The 27730-nt window shown below is 38.9% G+C and overlaps 1 protein-coding gene across 1 annotated transcript in view; it reads left to right on the top strand.

The window, feature by feature from the left end:
* Positions 1-17815, top strand: part of LOC137984015 (adhesion G protein-coupled receptor E3-like) — a 38049-nt gene extending 20234 nt beyond the window's left edge. Inside the window, exons 11-20 of the mRNA XM_068831226.1 lie at positions 40-157; positions 1031-1146; positions 2467-2566; positions 3864-4014; positions 4713-4779; positions 7488-7548; positions 9725-9834; positions 11413-11539; positions 14576-14617; positions 15639-17815. Of these exons, the coding sequence (XP_068687327.1) occupies positions 40-157; positions 1031-1146; positions 2467-2566; positions 3864-4014; positions 4713-4779; positions 7488-7548; positions 9725-9834; positions 11413-11539; positions 14576-14617; positions 15639-16325 (1579 nt within the window). The 3' untranslated portion in view covers positions 16326-17815. The remainder of the gene's footprint in view (positions 1-39; positions 158-1030; positions 1147-2466; positions 2567-3863; positions 4015-4712; positions 4780-7487; positions 7549-9724; positions 9835-11412; positions 11540-14575; positions 14618-15638) is intronic.
* The last annotated feature ends 9915 nt before the right edge of the window (positions 17816-27730 follow it).

Consider the following 27730-nt stretch of genomic DNA (forward strand, 5'->3'; position numbering starts at 1 on the left):
ATCAAACACACAAAATAATATCTGATGTTTTCTCTGCAGTCCACCCTCGTGGTCTACTTTTGGATGTGTCATACATCAGCAATATGTCTCACATACTGTGTGTCATTGTTACCATATGACAAGCTATGCTGTGTTAATGGACGTACATGGAGCCTACGTAAGTTGATTTGTTTTAACATAAAACATGGGTTTGTTTCTTGCTTTATTTGTTGGTGGGTGTTCAATTATAGCATTCCTCCTTGGAGCAAGGATGGCGCAGTGGTGAGAACACTAATGTGCGCTTCACTCGCATTAGCCCCTCGTCAGAACGAATTAGTTAGCCCTTCTTCAGAGTGAATTCCATAGCTCATCGTCAATTCGCCCTGACGAATAACTAACGCTAGAAACGTCAATCATTTTATCTTTTTACGGTGCCAATTCAAAACGACAACCTGGCCTACCTATGGGTGGCAATCAAATGAATCGTCTTAGAATTAAAGATCATCGAAAGTCCAGATAGCGATGCATCTAATTGGAATTTGAAGTGTCGAAATCAATTATAAATCCTACGATTTAACGCTGGACCACGCCTACTAAGCAGACGTTTCATACCCAAAGCGACCGTAATAATAGGTAAAATTGGTTTGAAACTGGCAAAGTCCGCTTATTTCGCGGTAGAAGTTTACAGTCTTCAGGAAAAAAAAAACAATCATTTTCTTAAGAATTATATGCATTGAACATTTTCCATTCTGATTGGGTAAGGGAAATTCAGTTTTTAGGTAACAGTGCAAAAGATGTACGTAAGTGCAAAAACAGATAACAAGCCAAGCATTGTGATTGGTCAATGATCACAGAACGTCACAGAGAGCCTATCCAATTCGAGCGCTAGTTGGTGCAAATTTTGGATACGTGATAGGCCACTTTCAAAAATGCCATAAAACTCTTTATTTGCCCTACAAAATTTTGCACAAGTAGTGTTTTTATTTTCTCTTGGGACCATTGTGGTATTTTTTAAAATGGCCTATTTGTGATCTTCATTTCCTTTAAACAGGAATCCGATACCATCTCAGGCGACCACGCGCTTGCATTAACAACAATATCAATTTTGGGATGCTTAGTCGCTCTTGTCTGCTACGTTATCTTGTTCTGGACATTTTACTCTATCAGGTAGGACTCTTTTTTACTTTGGTCGGGACCTTAGGTGGAAAAGGCTAAGGGTATTTCCTGCAAGAATCGACCAAAAATGTTTTTATCAGGTCTCAACCAACCTAGCTTTGTCTTGCGATAGTTCATTGCGGAGTCCTTGCAAGATTTGGCCGAAATTTTACAAACTGACGAAATGTTCACTTGAAAGGTGCTCTTTTCCCAGAAGAATGAAGGGGGTAGTTTCTGAAGAAACTGTGGTGCTGCGTCGGTGGGGAAGTAGTATACAAAAATTTGGTTTTATCAACGGAGTTGATAATGTAAGTTGGCCACCGTACAGAGATTTTAAAAGCTGACGTTTCGAACGTTAGCCCTTTGAATTCGCTCTGACGAAGGGCTAACGCTCGAAACGTCAGCTTTCAGAATTTGTGTACGGTGGTCGATTTACATAGTCAACTCCGTTGATAAAACGAAATTTTTGTATACTTTTCCCAGAAGGCCTTGTGGTACACGCGCGCTCAAGGCGAAGTGTCGCACAAATACATCCTGGTACCGTTTGTTATCAGCTTCTGATCCAACCTCAGTATGTTTTGCTACGCCAGCCCAGTCTCACTTCAATCTCCAAAGACGCACTATAAAAGGCGAGGTACCCTAGGCACATGAAGATGATTTGTCAATCAACCATGAATGCAGAGCTCTGTGATAATTTGTAGTAAAAAAGCCTGTAAGGGCAATGTGTCCGTGATATGTTATAAGATGTTATCAGTCGTTCTTTTTTTCAATTTCCTCGCTATAGAAATATCTTTTAGGGGCCGGTCTCTTTGTTGCTGTTTATTGGTCGCCATCTTAGACTATCAGTCGTGTTTGAATGTACCCGAACAATAACAGAGACTGAAGCGACCCATTTTAGAGAAGTTCTGAAACGACTGTCGAAAGTAATAACGCGATTGCAATTCCTACGCTTAGTGATTGGTTGAAAGATCTCGTGCCAGTTTATCAAGCAATGAGAAGGAAAGCCAAAACCAATCGCCACTTGCAAGCGCAATTTTTCCCGCGCTTTAACCAAAGTCACATGGAATTGCTACGAATTTGGATTGGCTCATTGCGCTGTTTGCACTGTGGTTGGTCGAAGTAATTACTTTGGTGTTTTTAACGAAACTCAATTGAAAAGAGCTCTATAGCGGATTTCTTTCTCAGATACCGATCGTTTGTACCAATACAGCAGGCGTTTCTATCCCAGAAGCGGAGAAAAAATTGAGATTTCGTTCGCTTCTGGCTCTTACAAACAGAGAAAAGAGTCGTAAAGCCGTTCATTTTTTAACGCTTTGCTTTCTTTATGAACAGAAAACGGACGGAGACAGCTTCTATTCATATGAATCTCGCTGCAACCGAGGTTTTTGCCATTTCCTTTTTCCTCCTTGCGTACCCATCGGTGAAGATCAAGGTTTGTGTGCATTTTTTTTTTATCATTAAAGTAAATGATGTGAAAGTTCCGCCATTGTAATGACACCATCAAATGGTTAGAATTTCAAGTCTTCTCGGAAAATAATCATATACCTTAGGCCCCGTCTCACCCCCGTTCAATGTACGGTCATCACCCTGTAGCACGTTAAAGAACGAAAATTCCGCAACTGGGAACTGGCAACCAATTAAAGCCAAACGTAAAAATAAGTACTTAAAACAATGAACCTATCTTGGTGCCAAAGTCAATAAAGAAGGAGGTGGGATGGAGGACTTACAGAACAGACTTTCAAAGGCAAGAGGGACATATCTTAGGCTAATTAAGATCTGGAACTCCAAGAGCATCTCAAAGAGAACGAAGATGAAACTGTAAAAGACCCTCGTCTTGCCTGTATTGATGTATGGATGTGAAACCTGGAAAATGACCAAGAGCGATGAACACGTTCTCAACGTGTTTCAAAACAAATGCCTCCGGAAGATTCACAACATACGTTGGCAAGATCACATCACCACCAAAGAGTTACTAGCCAGAGCGGAAATGTCACCAGTGGGTCAGGAAGTGAAGAGAAGAAGATGGAAGTTCATTGGCCACATTCTAAGGCAGGACAGAGCGAGCGATACAAGGACGGCGTTAAATTGGAGACCGGAGGGAAAAAGAAAGAGGGGGAGACCAAAGACAACGTGGAGAAGGACCGTTGAGAGGGAGATGAAAGAAGGAGGATGGGGTTCGTGGGAAGAGGTGCGGGGCGTTGCGGTAGACAGACAGACATGGAAAGCTTCTGTGGAGGCCCTATGTGCCACCTGGCATGCGAAGGATAGGTGAAGGTGAAAACAAAAAACAGCAATTGTAAAGAAAGCAGAGATGGGCAAAGTTAAAAAGGTTAAAATGGATTGCAACTTTTTTTTTTTTTTTAAACTGTGCAGCCTAATTAGCGCTTTTTCAACGTTTGAACTGTTGCCTGAAACTCGAAATATGTGTTCCAGACAGCCATTTTAATTTTCGTTACGATTGTTTCATTCGTTTCGTTTAGAAGTAATTTCTGGGTAAACATGAAATTGTATAACGAGTAGGGACGAAGCAATTGTAAAGCTGCACAAAAAAAAAACTGCACTGGATAAAGATGAAGCAACGTCAGCAGAAGATCTGAATAAAAATTTAGTCACTAAATCCTGCGAGCCGTAAGCTTGCCATTGTAAATCCTATGTGATAGTACTCTCGAGAATTGTTGATGATTCTACCATGTTTTGGTTTTTTGTGTGTGTGTGTGTGTTTTGTATAGGAACTTTGCTTTGCCATCGCCCTTCTTCTTTATTATTTTCAATTGGTGTCATTTTGCTGGATGTTGGTTGAGGGAATTAATCTTCTGCGTGGGATGCTGAAAGTTTTCCGTGTCACCGGTCGACTACGGATTTATGGCTTTTTCGCATGGGGTGAGTATAATGTAACATCCTTTGTTTATTGCCCCTCTTAGTACCTCGCAAATTCCAGCCAATACCGTCGATCTCTTCAATGGGTCATATTTGTACTTGCGTCGTGATCAGGTTTACCTCGTGGTCGTCGTCATGTTGTTTTGTTTATTGTTTATTTACAAAACGTGGTGGGTTCGGGACCACTGAGAAGGCAGAAGGTCTCGGGACAGAGGGTCTTTTCTCGAAAGTCCCGAAAGTTTTTTGGGCGTATTTCGGGTCACATAAGACGCTTTGTATCTTCAAAAGAAAAACGTTTCAAGTCATGAAATTTTATATATGTTCTATTTTTTGTTTCGTTTTTGTTTTTTGACAACATGTCGAAAGATTAGTTTCTCAGAATGAGTAGATCTTCACGAATCAATCAATCAATTTATTGAAGTCATTGCGTGGGATTGAGGTTGCCCTCAGTATCCGAGCCAGAGCCTCATGTATAAAACGAATTGCTTGTCGAGCCAGAATAGCTTTCGGAGCTTTTGAGAAACAGGCCTCTCGCACCCAGATCTCACTCTGGGTACGAGATCAGTATCTGCCTGGAAATTCATTCTCCGAACCACTCAGCATTACGCCTACGCAAGATATTTCCCACCATTTTGAGACGAAGGCCATATGCTCTACTCATTCTGGAGTCGTCACTATGTTTGCTTAAATTATCCTTGTAGGACTTCCCGCGCTTGTTGTAGCAGTCATTTCAAGTATTTTTCACCAGACGTTTCTCAGGAGTGACTTGTACGTAAAGACTCAAATTATTGTTGTTGTCATTATTTTTGCTTGTTCATTTAATCTTTTGTTCCTTAAGATATGACAGTTCGGATACTGCGGAAACTAATTTCTATATCGGAATTATAAGGAGGCGCCTCCCTCGGAGACTTGGAGTATTATTTCCCTCGTTAATTTCCATAAAGAGGTTTTAATGATTGCACAGTTTGGGAAATCATTTCTGACATTGTATCATCAACCCTCGACCATCTTAAGTTTTCAATTTCATTTTTTTCTTTCGGCATTACACCATTGGCTTAGCAATAGCGAACTGCGTAGAATATACTAAAAGTCGTGTAATGTACTAGGCGGTATTTGAACACTTGAAAGGTTAGTATTTTAGGTCACTGAATACTAACAAAAGTAAATTCTGAAAAATCCAAGCTGATGTTATAGTTCTCTGGTAAGGCACTACACTGGTATCGCAGAGTTCATGGGTCAATTCCCGTTCAAACCTGAAATTTTCAGGTTTTCCTTTTGTTTCTGCTGAATTGACGTACATAAGTACGAATTCCGTAGCTGTACCAACCCTTTAAGGTGACCCCCCAGAAATAGAACTTGTCACAGATTTCCAATGAAACTTCCCACACTGTTGTAACATGTTAAGGAGATTATAAAAACCTAATAAAGAAGGGGAGTCACAGTGCTCGTTTCCAAGGTACGGGGCTGACGAATGCGGCTATTTGAGCTACTTTGACAATAGCCCGTTTGGAGGTTAGTTTTTTTCATTTGCATTACAATATAATCTAGCATTTATGTGAGGCAATTTCGGGCTATTTTGTAGTTTTAACCCGAAATTGCCTCGCATCCACGTTAGATTACATTGTAATGCAAATGAGAAAAACAAACCGTGAAAAGGGAAATTGCCGCGCGCCCCCAAGGTTGGTCAAATTTAGCTCGATTTTATAAATGTAATCACGCAACGTATAACGCAAAGCGTGGTGTCATTCTATAGTTAATTCGAGCACGTGTTTTTGAATACCGTTGTGAGTACTTAGCACTCCAAAATATATTTAACTTTAGTGTGGGCTGTTCTATCTGTTATGACTCATTTCCGTATAATTTTATGAAATTTCCAAAAAAACTGGCCATAAATTTTTGCTGATTTTTCATTACTACAAGAAGACAACGTTCTCAGCAAATATATGAAATAAAAAATGGCGGTCACCGTACTCGTTATCATTCCTTGATGGACTAGGTTTGGCGTCAATGAAAATCCGCCATTTTATCTATGTGCCCGCACCACTGCGCGCGAAAATGACGCAAGAAATTATGCGCAGTAGGATTGCGCAATGTAAAACCAAGGAATCACCTTAAGGACGGTGACTACTAATTCAAAGGCATTTTTGCACGGTTTACTGAATATGTGGGAAAAGCAGATCTTAACAAGTGTTATTGGATCCAAAAGAAAATTGGGGGTAACCACGCATTTTCGAAGATAATTAATCAACAATAATCGCAAAAAGCTTTAAAATACAAAGTAATGTATGGCGTTCTTTGCCAAATTGAATCTTAATTATCTCTGAAAAATGCATGGTTACCCCCAATTTTCTTTTTGGATACCGAGATCACTTGCTAGGTTCTGCTTTCTGCGCATAATTTTGAACCGCGAAAAAATATCCCAGTATTAATAAGCATCAGCCATAGGAAATCCGTGTATCTCGAGATGCGCAGAACGTATGAGCAATAACAATAGTAGGCATCGTCCTTAAAGAGAAGAGTTATCTTTGCGAGTTATCCGAGATGAAAGCCAGCATAAACGGCGCTTGTGATGCTGAGAGGAAAACAGTGGTTTGCTCATTATTGCAAAGCAATTGTCCTCACAACACTTTTGTTTTTGTTTTTCTTGTTTTTTCGTTTTTTTTTTTTTTTTTTTCACGTTGTTAATTAATTGTTTTGCAGAGGACGGCGTAAAACGTGCTCTAGTGTAAAAGGCACGAACGTGTGCCGTTTTGTGGCGTTTTCACCACTGTTGATCTTGGCCGCCTTTAGACATTAAAATACTCATCCATATTCAATAGCCCTTTTGACCAATCGGATGAATTTCTCTAGACACGTTATTAAGTTGTTTTAAGTACAGTAGTAATATACCCAACAAACCTAAAAGCCTGGGGATGCCACTACTGGCATTATATAATGCTTCGTCAGCCAGAAGTTCAAGCTCTCAACATTCATTTTCGCGATATTTAAATCCAATGACTGAATTTTAGCAAAGTCGACCTGAATACAGTTTTATGCATCGCTGAATTACATTTCTTCCATTTCCAGGTGAACTGGACTGGCGCGTCTTCCTATGTAACACTAGGTAATTAGTTTTTCTTCACTGTTCCGGGTGTTTTTCGATTCCCAGACGAACTGAGCTAGAACGCCTTTCACGAAGGAACAGTCTTTTTCCATCACGATTGGTCAAAACGGCTATTGAACATGGGGGAGTATTTTAAGCCAGATAAACGCGCGCAGCAAATGTTTTAACAGATATATATATAATATCTGATCATAATTAAAAACACTCCTGCCTGTGTATTAAAAAGTCAATAAAAAATTCAAGTTGAGAGCACTCGAAAGGTTCCTGTTCGGTTGACGCGATGCGAGGAGAGCAAACAAGAAATCGATCTAATAAAATAAATTGTACCAGCGCGGATATTTAGTAAATCATTGTTTTTATTCTCCTTTTACAGCTGTTGGCTTTCTCATCGGCTTATTTGGGCTTTTGCTGGTCCTGTGGCATGCATTCTTTTGGTGAGTCGTAGACCTTTAATTAACAGCGTATTGATAAAAATACTAAAAAAATATTTTTTTACGGTTTCAGCCCTCTTGCACAACAAATAAATGTACAAAAATGATTAACCTACAACGTTTACATCACAAGTAACCCCTCAATTCAAAATTGACTTTTAAAGATGAAGATGTCAGCCAGGTTCATGTTGCGGTTCCAATTTCTTCTTGCTTTAAAATTTTTCAATTCAGTTCATTCTTGATTTTTCTTTGTCTAATATTCACTATCATAATCTGAAAGGAAAGGAAAGGAAAGGAAAGGAACTTTATTTAAGTGTCTAGTCTTTCTAGCTCAGAAGCACTAATTGGGGACGCTGTAAATTGAAATTAACAATTAACACAAATCCAGTCAAATTTTGGTTTTTGAGGAGAGGGGAAACCGGAGTACACCATACATACATACCCCACATATGACGCCGGATCTGGAAATCGAACCCGGGCCACATTGGTGGGAGGCGAGTGCTCTCACCACTGCGCCATCCCTGCACCCCTGAAACAAACGAAAATCAAAATTCAATGGTTTAAGGACGTTGAACTATGAGAAAATTTGAACCATGCACAATATTTGCACAATATTTGCAAAAATATTGTGCTAATCCCTCTTAAAGAAGTCCACTGATAACCAAAAAGGTCTCAATCTCCGACGAAATTAAGTGCGGCACATCAGTTTTCAATATTATCTATTCTTAGAACGGCTACTGCTAGATTTTTGAGGGAAAAGCGTGGCGGTATTGTCTTAGTTGCTCGATTCATGATTTTGCATTAAGTACGAGCAATCCCTCGTGCGACGACTTGGTTGCAGACGAATGAGAAGCGTTGTGGTCATCAGGCCAATCTGATTGGACATACTATTCTAAATTTGTAGGATACAGTGAACTGATTGGCAAAGGAGAAATGAAAGAGGTCGACACTATGCGTTATGGGTTTCTGTCTCTTATGATCCCCATTTGCGAATATACTATGTCACCTTGATTCTCATGAAATCCAACACGGGGACGTTTAATCAAGGCTTGTCGATACTCATATTGAATTTTCACACTTAGGAGCCTCGAGCTTAACGAATTAACTTTAATACCTACAATTACTTGCAACAGTTGGGGCTTTAATAGCTAGATTCACTTAAGGGATGTCAAATCATACGCGTTAAATTTTGTCAATTTTTCAAGAACATTCCGGCTCTGGGGAGTTATGCATGCGCACTGGTCATGAACCATGCTTCCCACCTCTGCGATGGTACGTGGGCTGAGTTTCAGTGAAGCTCAACTTGACTTGAGGGTTTTTCTCTGGTTTTCCTCCCTCATCAATACAATACAATACAATACAATACATACTTAATTGACCGCTTCCCGTAGGGGCTTTTCAGGGCCAATGAAACACAGTTAACGAAACGACGCAACACAACAACAACAACAACTTTTGAAAATCCCAAATGGCCGGAGGCAAAACCAGTTGGCTATTTACAAGTGCAGCGGGAAGTTAAACCAGGGACTACTAGGAACAGATTCAATGAGTGGTCCCGTTAAACCCGGGATCTCCGGATCTCAAGGCAAGCGCCCTAACCACTGGGCCACACTGCCTCCCCTCAAAACTGACCTCAAAACTGACCCATAACTAATTTCATCTGGCTTTGGTGCTATGCTCTGACATCAAACATGGACCGTATAGTGGCTGCCAGAGGCGTCCCCTGTATGCGAGCGGCTCGATGTCATGAGTTGCGCCCTTTGAAATTTAGTTCCCTAGACTACAATTGTAGTGTTTTAGTCCGGAAATCGTTCTAGACCGGAAACCTTGTTATAGGTAATCTCACGATACACTGTGTTCATCGTGTGTGAGTGGAGAGCCATAATGCGCGATTGCGTTTAGTAGTTGCATTCTTTGGGAATCTCCTGTAACATCGAGGCGAGTGTTTATTAAAAGACAGTATTTTACAGCAATAGAGGGTGATCAGCACAGCTATTTTACATTTCCTGGCTTGAGCGAGGAAGAGGACTCAATACAAGAACTCGATTTACCCTTTAACTGCTAGCATCCTTTATCCCAGCTGAAGAAAAGTTGGTATAGTTTTCTTATCCATAAATTAAAAGCTAATAGTCTATTATCGTTCCTGAGGACCACTATGAAATCAACATTGCTTTTGCAGGTGAATTTTTCTGTCCTTTTTGTGGCCATCAAGATAGTTGTACGAAGGGCTACCTACAAAATTAAACCTGCTGAAAGAAAGGAGATGTCTGACCTCCAAGTTGAAATAAGGTATGTTAGTATATCGTCTCGAGTATAAGATGATAGTAGTAAAGGAAGCAAAAATTCAACTCACAAGCTCCTGTTAAGATGGCAAGTACTACTTGTAGACAATTTTTGTGCAAGGGCCAGCTGAACAAAGTAGAAGTGCAGGATCTTCCAAATATTCAAGGGTTTTGGTAGAAAGTTAAATTAAAGTGTGAAACAGAGAAATATATATGTAAGAAAAATAAAAGCTAGAGTGTTTTAATAAGAAATGGAGAATGAATTTCATTGAATTGAATTGTTAGCTCATAAGGCATCTGCGGCATTGTAACTTCCAGGCGTGTATGTGATTGAGTAACATTTTTTATGTAAATGTAGTTAAGTCATCTTAGGTTATAAAGTATGTGTGTGTTGAAAGACTATTAAAAAAAAAACAACAACGAAAGAAGTGCCGGATCTTGGGAGATCTAGCCTGCAAATAATTTGTAGACTAAAAAACAAAATATATATTCTTTGGTTTACCAGTATTTCGTCAGGCACGGCAGGCACGATGTGACTACTTTAGGGAGTTCAATGATTTGCCCTATTTGCCATCCACCGATTCCTCCCCTCCATCCATCCAGCTATCGAGGATAGCATTGACTTTTCTTTGAGCCCTATTTCTAAAATTCAAGAAACTGAACGCTTTGGAATGCCTATTTATGAAAATTTCACGTGGAGAACGTGTCAGCTCTGTTACGTGAAGCATCATCGCTCCTAGGTAGTGGTACCAGCTTTAACAAACATTATCAAGTATGCTTCAAAAGTAACAAAACAGGGCTGCCCACGTTGTCATATTGTAAAACATAGACTGGATTCGATTTGTAAACATGGACTGGATTTGTAAAACATGGATTTGTAAAACATGGATTGTAAAAGGTGGATTTGTAAAACATTTTTATGTAAATAAATCCATGTTTTACAAATCCAATCCAGTCTTTATTTTACAATATGCCGCACACGTTGTGGCAGGCTTGCCTTTGCATTTTCCCATGCTCTAGGAAAAAAAAAACCAAAGTTGGTTTCAACTTGTTCAAATGCGCAAGCGACCGGCAAAAAGTCACTGTGATGTATAAAATTGTTCATATTAATAGTAATAGTATCAATTTTACATAGCGCAAATTAAGCTAATCACGCTTTACATCGATCGGAAAATAAGTAAATAAATAAAACGGAACTATAAGGAACTATAAGTATTTAACAATCTATGAAGCAGAAAATTCAAATAATAATTCTAAAAATAAAAATTCAAAGATCTAAGGCCTCTCTGAACAGCCAGATTTTCAGATCTGTTTTAAAATTAGAAAGATACTTGACATGCAGTTCTAATTTCTAGGGGGTAGCTTATTCCAATCGCGATTACAAATTTCTCCTGTTGACTGACAGACTGAGTTATTGATTGATTAACTTATAATTATGAATTAAAATTATCACTTAATCATTAATTGATTAATAATGAATAAATTTGTTGCTGAAAATCCTCACTTGAGAAATGAAAGTCAAGTATGTATGTATGTATACAATTTACTGATGAATTATTGTCATCCTATTTTTTTCTTTCCATAGGGCGGCGTTCAAGACAATAGTGATTTTGGTGCCCCTTCTAGGCCTAACATGGTTTCTTGGATTTTTATCGATACACCAAAAATCTCTTGTGTTCCAGTATTTGTTTGCCGTTGTCAATTCTGTGCAGGTACCTGTATTTTGCAGTTAACATTTTTATCAATAAACGATAAATATATAAGCATAATGGCCCGGGTTCGATTCCCAGTCTCCGTGTCATCTTGTTCTTGTGTGTATTATCATTCCTTAGTATGTATTGCCCTAGTGAATGGTGCTTAAACTTTAATTTGCCCTTCTGATTGGTTAGCGTCGAGATAATTAGCAACTACTAGTCACCCTTTAGCAACCGAATAAAAACATAATGTCTTCCTGGATATTACTCGTTCCAGGTCTTTTGTGGTTTATACTAAAATAACAGGCCATTTTCGAAAGATCAATATTCAGCTTGATAGTTGAGGCAGAGAGGACAAAAACAATGGAAACAAGTTGCAATGAATATGAAAGATATTAGCATATCATCAAATTTCCTTTGTCTTTGTCCTCTAAACCTCTCTTTCAAGCTCAATTTTAATATATCGAAAGTTGCCCATTATTCACCCCGAACTTTAGTGGATATACTTCAACAGGAAAAGAAAACAAACAGCGGTTACAAACCTTTTTAATTAATACTTGACGTTTCGTATGTTGCAGCATACATCAACAGAAGTGACGGTTAAAACTGTTACACAGAATTTTAAAAAACTAGAGCGAGGAACTGGTGACTAGTTAAAAAGTGTGATAACAAAATCGTAACTTCCGGTAGTCGATTCTTCCGGAAGAAATTAATAAAGAAAAAGCTTCTCACTACCAATGTTTTCATTGAGAGAGGGTTTTAAGTCACTGATTAATAGCGTTTCTTTAATTTTACATTGCATGTCGGACTTTCCAGTTGCGAGGATTTCAAAATGGTCCCATTTGATGTTATGACCGGTAGAAATTGTATGGTCTGCAACAGCAGAGGCGTGGCCGACTTGTGTAAGAGCTTTGAAATGCTCGGACTTCCTGTCATGCAATCTTCTTTTTGTTTTGCCGATGTAGAAGGAATCACAGTCCCAACAACTGGCTTTGTATACTATTTTTGATCTTTGAGAACGACTGAAACGATCTTTGTAGGGAAAAAAAGACTTAACCCTGCAAGTGTTTTGAAAAATAACCCTAAGATTGACACAGCCATGAAACTTACTAATACATGATTTAACACGTCGAGTAAGAGCTTCACTTTGAAAGCCCAAAAAAGGCAAGACAAGAATGATATCTTTCTTAGGAACAGTGGTGGCAGGTTCAGCAGACCTGTTCTTTTGTCTGTTCAAAACATTATTAATGTTATAACAAAGAACGCCTCTTGGGTAACCATTTTGAAGGAGAGTGTTCTTGAGATCGAAGAGAGTCGACTGTAACAACGAAGAACTCGAGCAGATGCGTAAGCAGCGATAGGTGAGGGTGCGGATTAAATTTATTTTATACTTTCTAGGAGTGAAAGAGTCCCACTTGGTGTAGAGGCCAGTGAAAGTTGTTTTGCGATGTACTGTTGTTGTGAAATTGTTGAGATTGCGCTTAATGCGGACATCTAAAAATGGAATCTCCTGGTTTTCTTCAAGTTCCATTGTAAATTTGATGTTAGGATGTCTGGTGTTAAGAAAATGCAGAAAACTGGCCGCAGTGGCTTCACTGTCGAACAAAGAAAATGTGTCATCCACATATCTAAACCAAATGGAGGGACGAGAATCTACATTAGCCAACCATTTCTGTTCAAAGTCACACATGAAAATGTTAGCTAATACTGGGCCTAGCGGAGACCCCATTGCAACGCCATCGATTTGGTCGTAATAATGACCATCAAATACAAAGTGGCTTTTCTTCGTTGCAAACTCGAGCAAGGTTTTGAGGACATGTCGCGGTAAGGCAGGAGGGTCAGGAAGAGAGTATAACTTGGAAAGACAAATTTCTATTGTCTCGTCGAGTGGAACGTTCGTGAATAAGGAACACACGTCAAAAGAGCACATTATTTCATCGTTGTGTTGATGAGTCTTCGCCCAATCCACAAAAGAGAAGAAGTCCTTGATAGTGAATTGGTTGGTGGAGATCGGTTTAAGGACATCAACAAGAAAAGAGGCAAGATTGTAGTTGTATGTGTTAACTGAGGAGACAATCGGGCGAAAGGGGCAACCAGTTTTGTGGACTTAAGGAAGACCATAAAGAACACCAGCAGTAGATCCACAAGGAAGGATTTTTCTAAATGTAGCTTCATCAATTATACAATCTCGCTTGAGGTTACGAAGATAGGAAATAAGACTGTTCTCCCTAGACTTGGTTGGGTTGTGCGACAACAACTTAAATTTCGTTCCATCGGAAATCAACTGTTTCATTTTGCTGAGGTTTGCTTTGTCAGGTTTAGTAATAATAATAGAAGTATCATTTCGCAAATCGTAAACTGTAAACTGAAACCCACATTTGACGCCAAATCTGGGAATCGAACTCAGGCCACATTGGTGGGAGGTGAGTGTTCTCATCACCGCGCTATCCCTGCGCCCCATCCCTGTCATCCCTGCATGTAGTGTTCTCGATGTTGACTCGGGGATACTCGGAAACACTCGGAGATAACCCGAGTGTTTTTTTTGCAGGAGTTGATCCTATGAGACTCGCAGCCGATCGAGCTACGCCATTAAAAGCAGGTTCAGGTGATAATTGTCCAGCTATACCGCTGCCACTGAAATTGTCGAAACGGTGCATTCTCGCTGTTGAAATGGACCTTATTCTCGCGGGTGGCCATATTGGCCATGGACGATAGATTTCGTACCACGAGACTCGAGTTGAAATGTTTGGGAACGAGTTTCGGTGGGCAAAAACAAAGTTTTCAATCCCTCGGGATTCAAAATGGCCGCCGTCTGATGAAGGCCTATTAAGGACTGAGATGGGAATTGTTAGTCCTGGTAGATCAGAAATGAAGAGGTCCTTTTTGTTTGTTAGTAATCTCTTTTGGCTTTTCAGAATACTAGTTTGTATTGTTGTATGTAGCCATATTGAGAACCTCCGGAGATATATAGGGCGAACAAAAAGAAAACAAACCGCCACCAGTAAAATAAAGACTTTAATATTTGTTTTTTTCTGTCTTTTCTTTAATTTCCAGGGCCTGTATTTCTTAATCGCGCAGTACTGCTTCGACGATGAAGTAAGTAACATTTTTCCTGATGCTGGACTGAGGCAGATAGTAGATAAAGTTAAATTTAAATTTAATTTTACAGATGATTTAAAGACACTTTTAAGTAAGAGCTAATTTAGAACTAAGAAAAGAGCTTGTAATGTCTTCTTTCATTAAGTAACGATTTCACGACAAGGGCACTGACACAAAACGTCTTTATCCTTCGGGTGTTTTCTTTGACAAGGATGATTTTAAGGCAATTCTAAGTAAGTGGTCCCTCTTTCATATGCATGCAATATGTCTTCTACCAACGGGTCTTTTCTCGGACAATAGTTACTTCCGGCATTCTTTTCTCCTTGGGAACAGTCCATATATAAGAAGTTATTTATAAACATATCTTTCTTTTTCCAGTGTCGTCTTTTTTGTTATTAACTTTTCCAAGCAGGTCAGAGATAAGAGTGATACGAGTGAGAGTGTTAAACAAAAAACCTTTTATTGAGACACAAAAATTTAGATCATTCCCCATTAAAGGCTGGGATGAGGCAGAGAATAGATAAAGTTAGCTTTAAATGATTTTAAGACATGTTTAAGTAAAAGCCATCTGAGCTCTTAGAAACGAGCTGGTAACCGTCGTCTTCTTTCAATAATTACTGAGAAGTCCCTATTTCGTGACAAGGACATGCAAAGAAAATGCCCTCATCAAACGGGTCTTTACTCCGACAATGATGATTTTAAGACACTTCTAGGTAAGACTGAGCTAATTCAGCACTAAGAAAGGAGCTGGTAACGTCTTATTTCAATACGTAAAAAGTCCCGCTTTCGTTACTTTACTTTGCTATTAGACTTTTCCACGCAGGTTTAACAAAGTACTTTTAATTAATGAGACATAAGATCTAAAACTTCCCATAATTGTGACTGAAATGATAAATTAGCTGGAGAATTTCTACTCTTAAAAAAAAAAAAAACATTTATACCAAGAAATACTGAGGAATTACCTTCAGTAAGATAATAATTGGCTTAACCCAGTTATTTCTTTGTCGCTTTCCACCAGATGAAGAGAAATGCGCACCAAGCATCCACACGAATGGAGAGGTTGTTTAGTTTGTCATCGACAAAATCCTTCCGTTCTTCTTCGGTTTTAAAGGCAGGGAGTTTTGGTGAAAATAATTCCGGTTCACTGAAAAAACACAATGCGGTTTCTGCTGCTCAACAAGGAATTGATGAGAAAGAAAAACAACGATGCTCTCTTCCCATTCCTTCGGAAATGGCAGTGGATGAGCAAGGCAACGACTTTAGTGCTCACGAGATGAAAAAAAACTTGCAAAGCAAGGAAGATAGTCAAAAAAGACTCGACGAGGGTCAGGAAGAAGCAATGAATCCTTTACCAGTCGCTCAAAAGTTGAATGGAAATGAAAACGATCGAGAAAGCCTAACAGACGGGAAGGTGGACAGAAACAAACTCAATACTCTTCCTCGTCAACTTTCAATGGAACAAAAGGATGACCAAGAAAAGTCAGAAATTCACGAACAAAGGAGTGAAGACGAAGATGGGACAGAAAATAAACTGGATACTTCACAACAAATCCCTGCATACCTAGCCGAGAACAATGTAGACAACTTAGTTTCTCCAGAAGTTTTAAGTCACGAAAACGGGAAGGACACTTTGGAATGTCCAGGGCTTGAAAATGAAAGGATACATGAAACTTGCGATTCACCTCGTCAAGACCAACAGGCCTAGGAGGAGTAGAGGAGGGATGATAAAGAAATTTGGTTAATCCCTGGTAATATACTAATTTATGGTCAATGATCAATCAGTGATTGATTCGGCCCATGCAACTATGAATGAGTTAATACAAACCTCTGTGACACAATGATCAAATGAGAGAAAAATTGTTCCTTATTACTAAAGCAGATTTATCTAAGCGTACTGAAATAAGGGAACAAAAATGATTTGTATACTTCTCAGTGATGTTCAATGGATTCGTAACACGTAATAGACCAAAGTGATTTTCATTCATCGAGAAGTAAAGAAGCACCTTGCCTTTCGTTTCACACAAAAAATATTGTGCAGAAAGCTATTAGAAGGGAATCTTTGCTCGTGTCATTGTTTACCTTGTGTTTTATTGCCGTATGAGTTTGCTGACAGAAGCCACTATGCTATTTACAAATAGTCCATTTTACAGTTGTGCTTAGTTACCTGACCTGCGAATGAAAGTGAGGCTTGAGTTGACCTTGTTTTGATAGAAATCTCACTGCCTTTCATATGTAAATTCTTACTCATTACCATAACAACAACATCATTACATAACAAAAGGAAGGAGGTCTATATCATAACAAGGTCAACACAAGTCTCACTTTAGGTAACTAAGCACACAACTGTAAAGAGGTCTATTGACTTCAAACGATAAAAGATCTTGTTAAACTAAGTTAAATCACCAATTTTAAACCTTTTAGCGTTGATAACGAGCCAGTTATTAGCCATCAAAACATGATAACTTCTTGTGAGGCAAGACCGCGAACGATGTAAAATTTCGAATTTTCAAAGCAATATTTCTCAGAGATGATCTTGCACATCGCGTTCTGATTTTCAGAGATAGCTCATTATGCAATACACTTTTAAATATTCAGTTCTTTAATCTCAGCTTACTGATTAGAAAACGCCGGAATGCCTTGTGTTAATGTCGCAAAAATGTAAACAAAGATTACCCGATAGTGACGAAAGAAAGGCCATGCGCTATGGAAATTTCTCCATTCTACCTCTAAAGAAACGTTTGAGGTTGAGCATGTCGTTGTAATGACATCTGAAAGAATCCCCAGGAACGTGTAAACTGTAAGAGAAGACAAGTCGGGGGTAATTGCACAAATTGAAATTAAAGTATCATATATGTATTTTCCCTAGGTTGGAACAAGTTCACTGAGGACACTCATTAACTTGGAAGTCGTAAAACGTGGCTTAAATCAAAATATTTCAAAAGAAAAAGCTTGACTGAACTAGCAAATTTTATTGGTATAGAATTAGGTGCCTCCCTGTTAATCTATCTCTGGGCCAACTCCAGAAATGCTCCTAATTTGATGCATGCAGATTTCAATAAGCGTCACAAAGTTCCCCATCTTCACCCCGACTTCAACATCACTCGTGCCTCGGAATGCAGACAAGTAACGTCACAGATTGCTCACCAAATGCTGCTTCTCAAAATAATTAGGATAAACGGCTGCATTTACCCTAAGCTAAAAATAACGCTAAATCAGTTTACTCTTACCTTGTTCTTGGAAAGCTTCAAGGGACACTTCGCGTTGGATGTCAAATTTTGGCGCAAGTGCACCTGATTTTGTGCATTTCTGGACATTTAATGGTAATTGAACTTCGTGTTGTGCAATTTGGTCTGAAATGATAGGTTTGGTTTCACAAGCATGATTTCAGACCAAAATTGCACGGCACGAAGTTCAATTACCACCTTGTTACATGCATTTAGAATCACAATATGATTATTTAATCGCTAAGATACAGGATTTTTGTCAGTTTCAATATTCTATTGATCCATTTGCGCCACGCAATGGTATTCTTTGTCTTTCATTTTCCTGAAATTGAAATCGGATTGGCTGTCTTGTTTTAATGTTCCTTTCTCATTGGCTTGGTTAAATGGTGAGAGCAATCATGTTGCAAGGATATCATCAGTAATTTCTAAATAAATGTAATAAAGGCCGAAGCTGTCTGCAGTTTTGTTTGGATATTTTCTGGAAAGTTAGCTTAGGTATTCACAGTCATCAAGCACGTTAGTGTTATAGCTGCAGATCTAAAGCCGCGAAAGAGGGATATATAGTTTTACCGCAGACATCCCAGCCAAAAAAATCGGAACCTTGTAATAAGATCATCCAGGTTAAGTGGACAAATTGTACGTCGTATTAGCAAGATAGTCGTGTAAACAGAATAGGGTAATGTGTGTGACTTTTCGACGGGGCAGAAAAAAGAATAATGACCAAACATCGAGGCGACCGCTAATGAACAATTTTCAAAGTTCAATTCTTTGTAAGAGTAGTATGGATGGACAGTTCAGTGTTGAGTTGTAAAATAAAAATTTGCCATCAGTAAATATCAATCGTATTTAGCTTTCAACCACTGAACATCTAGCGATGGGTAAATTTTCGACACTTTTCAAACAGCGTTACGACTGAGTCGTTTGTCTCTCCATGCAGGAAAACATCCAACCTAATACACCAAAACCCACACAACTCATTACAATACACATAGACCTCACTCTTCCCTTGGGAGAGGAGTTGGAGTGGTAAATTAATCATTTTCTCGTAGATAAAAACAAATTGTCTAAAAGCTTAACTGTTTTGAGTAATTGCTAAGACATAATTGAGCTTTCGTTGTTCAGTGAAGGAGGATAGTGCGTCGTGTAACTGTTCGAAGGCATCAAATTTCCCTATTGGGCAACGAGTGAACGGCAATTTACTCATTCATTTTATAACGGTCAGGATTGGCCAAAAAAAGCAATAGAACGAACAAAGATAACAATGGCTTTAGCAGAGAAAGCAATAGGAAGTATGACCCTATACAGCGAATGAAATATAGTGTTAAACAAGAGGTTAGACCCTACCCAAATAACGAGCTGGAATTTCTGTATGTGGGAGTATTCGGGACAACCATCTCGGCCATTCCTGATCTTCCCCCACCCCCACAATCTCGCAGTATTTAATCGTGCAGCTGTACATTCGTCTTGTCGTTATCACAATGTTGATTCTAAAAACCCAAATATTTATTTTTGTGGTTAATTAAACATCAATTCACCTATCTCGTCTGAACGTTCATAAGAGAATTCTACTAAAACTAAGATATCCTGCAGCTCAGTGAATAAACGGTATCCAAAGTAGAAATTTGATCGAATGAAATATCATTGGGAGACGAGATGTAAAAGTTCAAACGCAAAAACAAGAGCTTTAATGAAAGAGAGCTTCTTAATCCGGAAAAGCTTAGTCTAGGGATTTTCTCTGATTTCTGACACCACGCCACTTCCTTGAAAATGAGTCCACTGTAACCCTAAGTCGTGGTGTGATTCCCACCTTTCAACGCGTATTTCATTAATTCATGGCGTTATCAGGGACTTTAAAAATTCTGCGACGGCGAGGTCGCCGAAACCGTCACCTTGAAATATAACTTTCCAATATCGTATGTCTTTCGCGATTGTTACACTCGTTCTTGTCATAAAAAAAGGTAACTTGGATCGAGGGCTTTCAAAGTCAAAATATAGAATGAGAGGTTTGTATGTGCAGGCACACGCTGTGATTTCACGTCGTTGTTATGCAGAGTACTGCAAAAATACGTGCTAAAATGCGTGCTGCACGTGCAGCACGATTTTTTTTTTTCTTTTAACGAATGATAGACTTGTTTGTGGTGTTTTCGTTTCCGCAGCCGTCGTCGTTTCTTAAACTCGCTATTATCTCGAAGGCGGACATCACGATCATAAGGGCGGGACAAGCTTGGGTACGTGAGGAACATGGTGGGATGAGGTGGAGGGTCTTTAGATCTGTCTAAAGGCAGTTTTGTCTGACTAATCGCTTAAAATAGCTCAACCAAAGCCCGGCTGCACTGTGATCAGAATAAAATAGAGACGAAAATGGGTGAACATATAAAGGAGAATAATTCAGTAATGAGAAGAATTATGATGAACTTTGTTTCGAATGTCAAATTTTCTATTGCAGAGACATTAATTGGTGACACTGAAGATAGAAACCAAATCAAATTCAACATTGGTTTTTGAGGTGAGGGAAAACCAGAGTACCTGGAGAAAAACCTCTCGGAGAAGAGTAGGGAGTCTGGGCTTCACCAGGTGGTTCTTTTTCGGGGTGGGGCGTTGATGGTTGGGTGAACTCCCAAGTCTGCGAAATGTGTGCCAAATTCGAACTGCATGAGAAGTCAATTGATAAGTCAGTTCAAATGGTGGCAATAGTATCACTGTCGAGAACAAACTGAAAATGTCACATTTCACTTAAAAGCAATCATAACGCATGGGCAGCGTTTTAGCCGAGTCAGAATACAATAGCCGTTATTCTTATGCAAATAAGTGGCTGGGTATTCAGCAGTTGCCAGAGTTAAGCCGCGTTTTATAACTTCTTTCTCCTTGTCAGTGAGACGCGGATATGGAAGTATAGACGACATTCAAAGACTTTAACTCTACTCGGTAATTTATATGTGAAGTTCAGTGAAACACACTTGCATCCTACACGTAAACAGAAACTACTGAAAGAGGTCAGGGCCAAGGCAAATCCTTTTAAAAACGACTGATCCTATGTTTTGTGTTTACAGAGAAAATAAATACACATTACGAAAACAATGGCAGATCACTTTACGTATCTTCAATAAACAATGCTATTGAGTAATACCAATGTAATCTCTTTATAGTTTAAGCTGTTTGCATTCTAAATCATTGAACAGGATTTACTAAAGGAGCTTGTCGACTTTCAGAAAGACTGTGTATTTTTGTCTGCGATCGTTTTTCTATGGAGATCGAGAGGTTGTTTTGCAATATTTTTCCTCCTGATTGAAGCTAAAGACGGTTATTTGAGAGCACACACTAGTACCTGACTTATTTTTTCAAATGGGCCAAGCTCTCGCAGCAAGCGTGTCACATTTATGACACCAGCAATATTTTAGCTGTGTGAATTGGGTTCTGTTGTACGGCGTATCTCAACACGTTTTTCGATCATATATCACAAATAAGAGTGTATTAAATGGTCTTCAATGTGTGTTGATTTCTAGCCACTGGCTTTCTATTTGTGTCACTTTTTTTTTCCCCGCGGACTTTTTAAAATTAACATAGGGGTTAACGATCGATAATGAACTATCGTTGGTTAATCGTGCTGTGACCAACTTTTGCAATAAGAATTCCATTACATTTTGTACAGCTCAGGATACGTTTTCTTGTTTTTACAGTGCTCTCCAATGTTTAATAGTGAACAACAACAATAACAACAATCTCAAATACATCAGACACAGACTGCCTCCAAATAGGAAAGTTAATAAGGGCAGGTAGTATGAAGACGTATCATGCTGTTGCAATTACAAGACGTGAAAAATGATCACAAAATACTAGTATAGGAAGATACATTTCAAGTGTTTGAAGCCGGATAAGAATAAATTAGGTTTCTTTGATTTCATTTATTAACGTATCAACAAAACTGCCTTGTTTTCTAAAAGATCTGGAATAACCGAAGAATACAGCCACGTTCTTCTTGACTAAGTCCAGTATATTTCGGGAGTTGTCTCAGGTCTTCTGCTAAGCTGTGCCAAGCTCGCTTAGTGAATGCGTTTGGAAGTCGTACATTGTTGTGTGAGAAAAGAAAACTGTTTGGTATCGTATCTGTAAATTGATAAAAACTTTGTGGAGAACAATATATACATCGAATATGGCGAAAAGGTGTAACTTCAGAGCCTGACCGTTGACATTATTGTCCTCACATCAGTGGCGGATCCAGGGGGAGGGGGTCCGGACCCCTCCCCCCCCCCCCTATCAAAAATGGATCCGCCCCTGCACATAACCATTATCTGCTGAATTACATGTATGAATCAGGTGTCTTTTACGTCGGAAATCTTTAAGTCCTAATTAACTTAGTTAAAGTCCAAAATTTGGACCATAATTATGCTTGGGAGCCATTTCGATCTGCTCTTTACCGATTATGTTTACCGGCTGGTTGTGAGTGTTCTCCTGTGGTGAAGTTTTTCATTCGGTGTTCAGTAACTCAAACATTTATATTCTATGTTCAAGAACTGTTCTTTTCAGCTAACAGTTCCACAATGCAAAATGTAATATTTTTCACTGCTTTTATTTTTTTAAATTTCAAAATTTGTAGTATTTTTTTCTAATACTGAGCTTCTGTTATATGCATCGGTATAAAAAATGACATTGTGGAATATCTTCTTAAGATTTTTCATGTAAGGGAATCGAGTGGTACCTGCAACTGTTAGTCATGTGTAAAATAGTGAATGAAACAGAGAATGGATTTGTGTAGAGAAATAACAGCTAATCATACGTGATCATACACCTTATTCCAAAATGGCCGCCATTTTAGTATTCTTTTATCACTTTGCAAATTGGCCCTGTTGGTCTCGCTTTCAAACGTAAAATTCAAAAGAATATTTAACCTAGAACGAGGCCAAAAGGACCAAGTTGCAATCAAACAAAAGAATACTAAAATGGCGGCCATTTTGGAATAAGGTGTATTGGCTAAAATTGAACCTTTTGGCTGCGAAAGTAGATTCTAGCTGGAAGCTGACGTTACTGTCAGATGAGATGGATGTAAAACTCTTTTCTTGTTGGGCAAAAGGTCTATCTTTTGGGTAGGATATTATTACTCAAATCAACACCTTTCTCGTCCTTTTGCCCTTCGCTACGCAGCTACTTGTAGTTTCCCAACGCCTTCCTTGGCCGAAGAAACATTTACACACTCAAAAGCCGGAGTGATGTTCCATATATTCTTTCATGATCGACCTTTCTCTTATGAAGGTAAGCAGTTTAATTAAGTCAACAAACAAAACAATACAGAAAATAAACCAAGGGGAAAAAAACCCGAAACAAAGCAAAATACATTGATTAATGTGATCCTCCCAGCTTCGTCTGAGACTACGCGAGAAGAAGGAAACAAATGCCAAGACGTCTTTGTAAAGGACGACGGTATCAGAGAGATATAGCCTAGCGTTTACGTACAGCAAACGCCAATCATAAAAATATATTTCAGGTTTGCCTTTAGCTCCCTTTATGCCTCAGGTTAGCTACAAATATCGACAGAGCTATTTCGCAAGAGAGAAAATTTAGAGAAAGAAAATTTATGTTCGTGTGTTAAATGATGGCAAGCAGAAATCTGCCGTTTCCCGCCCGGTTGACGATTTTGCGTAAATCATTCCTTTGGTCGGTATCATTTATCATTTAAGAATCGTCTAAATGTACAGTATGCCTTTGTCCTTCAAATGGAATAGGTGAAAACAGTTTGGATGATCACCTGAGCTATCAGGTCATCTGGGGCCGGATATGATCATTTGCAAGCGGGTATTATATATATCCTTTATAAGCATGTACAAAAACAGTGGATAGCGTTGAAGGCGTGCTCTGATTGGCTACTGAAACTCCGAATATCCTTTTCTATTCACCTCCGGGCAAGCAGCTCGCGCAGGATTTATCCCCGACGACATTGTAATTGTTGCAAGGATAAATGAGTTAAAATCATCTTTTTGTGCTATATTATCCCACTTTTTTAGTATAAACTCAAACAACTATTCACCGAAGTGGAGGTGGATGTTTATCTCGCCGAAAGTAATCAAAGGTATCCTGTGGTAAGCTCGTGGAATAGGGAAGATACTGCGTCAGGGAAGTGATATAGCGAATTATCAAGCATTACAAATGAAGTGTAATACATTATTTTGAACGTCTTTCATTGGTAGCCGAATAAAAGCATTCTTAACGACCATTTAATGAATGCATGAATGCGCCTGCCGAACTTGAGACGATCAGAAATCGATTACAAATTTTCCATTGTTTACGCCTGACAGCCTGATTCGCCAACCATCCCCGTCAATAGCTTTCCGCGAGCTAAAAAACCGGATTGCAATTGCTACGCTTAGTAATTACATGTAGTTTTTTAAAATCTCACGCTAATGAGATGGAAAACCAAAACCAATCGCGACTGGCACGTGCGTTTTTTTCCTCACCTTGAGAAAGTTACATGGAATAGCTACGAATCTGGATTGGTTCATTCCGTTGTTTACACTTGCTGTGATTGGTCGAAGAAATTACTTTGGCATTTGTTTTACGACATTCAATAAGCCATTTCCGAGTTCATGTCTGCCTTCTCTTCAAAGCGAGTCTAAGTGCGAAGTTTTCATCTGAAATTTAGTTTTCATTCCTATGTAAAGTAGAACTAATTACTATCACAAAAACTTCGCACTTAATTAGATTCGCTTTGAAGAGGAGGCACATATGAACTCAGAAACGATCTATTGAAAATCGTTCTAATGCGATGCTCCCTTTCACTCAGAATTACATAACTGCAATTCAAATAAATGAATTAAAATTTGTATATTCTCACTATACACTCTTTTTTATATAACAACATTCAGGATGAGGTTAAACAAATTTTTATGAACAAACTAAGAACATACCCAAGCCGAGAGACAGTGCTGTTCATTTTTGTGTGTTTGTTTGTTTGTTTGTTTGTTTGATTGGTACAAATGGTAATTGAATGTAAAACTGTAGTCTAATGGTAAAATTAACTCAAATAATTGGGGACTATATTTAAAATGTGGTTTTCTTATTGCATGATACAATGAAGAACAACTCAGTTTGTGGTCGAACTTAGTATACCACACAACTTTAAGAACAATCAAGTTAAGAACATCATTTTACAGTCTCACTCAAATCGCAAGAAAACTAGCAGAATCCTCAGCCTTACAATTAGACTTTCTTAGAAAAAAGAATGCAGTCGTTTCTCAAATTCCCTAAGTGAGATCTTAGCGTGTTTTCTTCAGTGGTATTCTATTAGTGTTAAGTCTGTTTCAGTGTCCATGGTGGCTCAATAGACCAATTTCGATATATCGAAATGAAGTCCGGAACATAAAGCATCATCTCGAGGCTATGGGGAATAGATATAAGGATTTGTATGAGTTTATTCCCCAGAGCCTCGAGATGATACCTTTTGTTTAGGACTGAATTTTAATATATCGATAGTGGGCTATTTATAACCCACTCTCGATATATTAAAATAAGCAATTCTTCTATCCTGTTCGTTGGCGTCTCTTGTCCAGTTTCTCAAACTTTTCTGCACGATTGTTTCTCTTGTACCATTATTTACACCTTCGTTTTGAATAATTTAGTTTCTTGGTATATAAACGAAAGCTTCTTTTCACTTTCATCTCTCTTCTTTTGGCGCTCAAAGTCGCGCTACGCCTACTGACGTTATTAAGCAGTCTACGTTTAAGTCTTTCCGCTTATCCAGCCGTTTCCCTAATGAATCGGTTTTCTAATAGTCGTAACAATACAAACATCGTCGTTTCCTATTACCTGTAGCGTTGCGTGACTAATCTATTCTTTGTACGTAACTTTTTTAAAATCTTGTCACAGTTTCAACCCGCATCGCTTCACGTTCCTTATCCACATTTTGTAAAAATAAGTATCACTTCATCACTTAATTTCTAAATTAATGCCTAAAAACTGCAATGCCCTGTAACGATCAGTACATGTTCAGTTTTCGTGGTGTTGTTTTAGCAGCTACACCCTATATACTTTCATTTTGTAATTTTCCTTGTTTCCGCTTTCACGATGGACAATTAATACCAATCTTCTAGTCCCGCTTTCCCACGCTTAAAAAGAATTCCTTAATATGGAGTGGGGTCGAAGTTAGGGATCAATACTATTTTTGGTCTGTCTGTTGTGCCACGAAGCTCAAGGCGGCCTCCGTTGTGTTCAAAGGGCCTTGTATGATCGAAGGCCTTGCCCCTTAAACACGGGACTTCAAATCAGCGGGCTCTGCATTCATAATGACAGAGCCATCTGGCAATCCTTGGAGAACAGCAATCATTTTGATTGAGGTTTGAACGTGCCATAATCAAAATAATCCCCAACGGATGAGTAATACGGAAACAGGAGTTGTTGAAAAGTGAAGGGATTGTCTATTTCTAAGAAAAGTTGACGGTCCCTTTGATGTTTTTTTTCAGTGGGAAGAGGTCAGAATAAAGAGATAACAGGCGTATAAAACTCATATACGAAGTATGACATTCCTGTAACATTGTTTTGGATTTTATGTAATTCTTTGCTACGGAAAGAGTAGATGCATCCGCTTGAGCTCACAACTCGTACGTTACAAAAAATATGTCTCTTTGAAGATGCTTGCCGATCAAACTTTAGGCAAATTCATTATTCAAGGATTGAAACAGGAGCTCGTTAGGTAATGGGCTCCTTGAGTGAAATTATTCATCATACAAAGTTTTCACTGTAGGGCACCATCACTCAAACCTGAATCGGTATAGGAAATCTTGGGTAAGTGTGCTCCGAGCAGAACTTTAGCTCGTTAAGGTTTCAAGCGTCCCCGCGATAACAAAACCTCTTTCTTTTAAGACATTTTCAGCGCCTGAACAAATGGCTAGACATTTTCGAATATGAACACCAATGTATTTTTTCCATTACTGAAGAACCCGTTCGCTATTTTATGCTGAGCGACAGATTGGTGTTGAGAAAACCCCTGTTCGTTTAAAGAGTTTTAAGAGGGAAATGCCTTGCATAAATACAACTTGTCAGTTTTAGTGAATTCATTTCAGAGGAAAATCTTTCTGCCGTGAAAAAAACTTCTGGATCTAGCCAGATCGCTATTAGTTCGTTAGCTGTGGCAAATTTCCAAGCAAACAAACAACGAGGAATAAGAAAAACTATCAACAAACCCGAATCGTTTAAGAAAAGATGCCATGTTTATTTTCTTGCCTGTGAAGAACTTATAAAGAGTACATATGTTCAAATTTCAAATCCCTAGCAAAAAATTCTGTGTCATGTCGTCTACGCCTTTCTCCACGGCTGTCAGGATAAAGATCTACTTGAATTAGCGAGGTCAACGAACAATTGTCTTCCGGTGGGCATCAATTGTCATTTTGCTCAATCGACTGTCTATATCTAGACAAGAATCTTACTGCACGTAATCAAAACTACTAAATTAAAAATAGAATTTCACATATGGTTGAATAAGCACTGTTTAAAACCCCAGCTGGGTGTCATCTTGTCCACGTTTCGTTAGTAATAGTACTAGACCATCGAAACAGCCGTCCAATGTTCGTATTTTGGCGTCTCGTCCCTGAAATGAAAGAACTTTGCCTCAACAAAAGAGGTTCATAACTGGGAGTGGTGTGCACATTTTGAATCAACCTCTATCTCAACAGCCCTCCCCACCCGTGCAATTTAGCAATCTCTCCAACCGTTGGCCGTTGCCCTTTCACCTCCAGCACTCTGCCAATGAAAAATGACAGAGTGCCTTTTGGCGTCACCGGAAAATCCACTACAGTACTGAGAGGAACTCATGCTCAGACCAGGAAAAGGTTTCCAATATCAAACGTCGTGGCTTATTTAATGACGTGACCTCTCCAGACACATGAACTGATTGACACTTCCC

Source organism: Montipora foliosa, chromosome 13 (genome assembly GCF_036669935.1).
Source record: "Montipora foliosa isolate CH-2021 chromosome 13, ASM3666993v2, whole genome shotgun sequence".
Lineage (NCBI taxonomy): Eukaryota > Metazoa > Cnidaria > Anthozoa > Scleractinia > Acroporidae > Montipora > Montipora foliosa.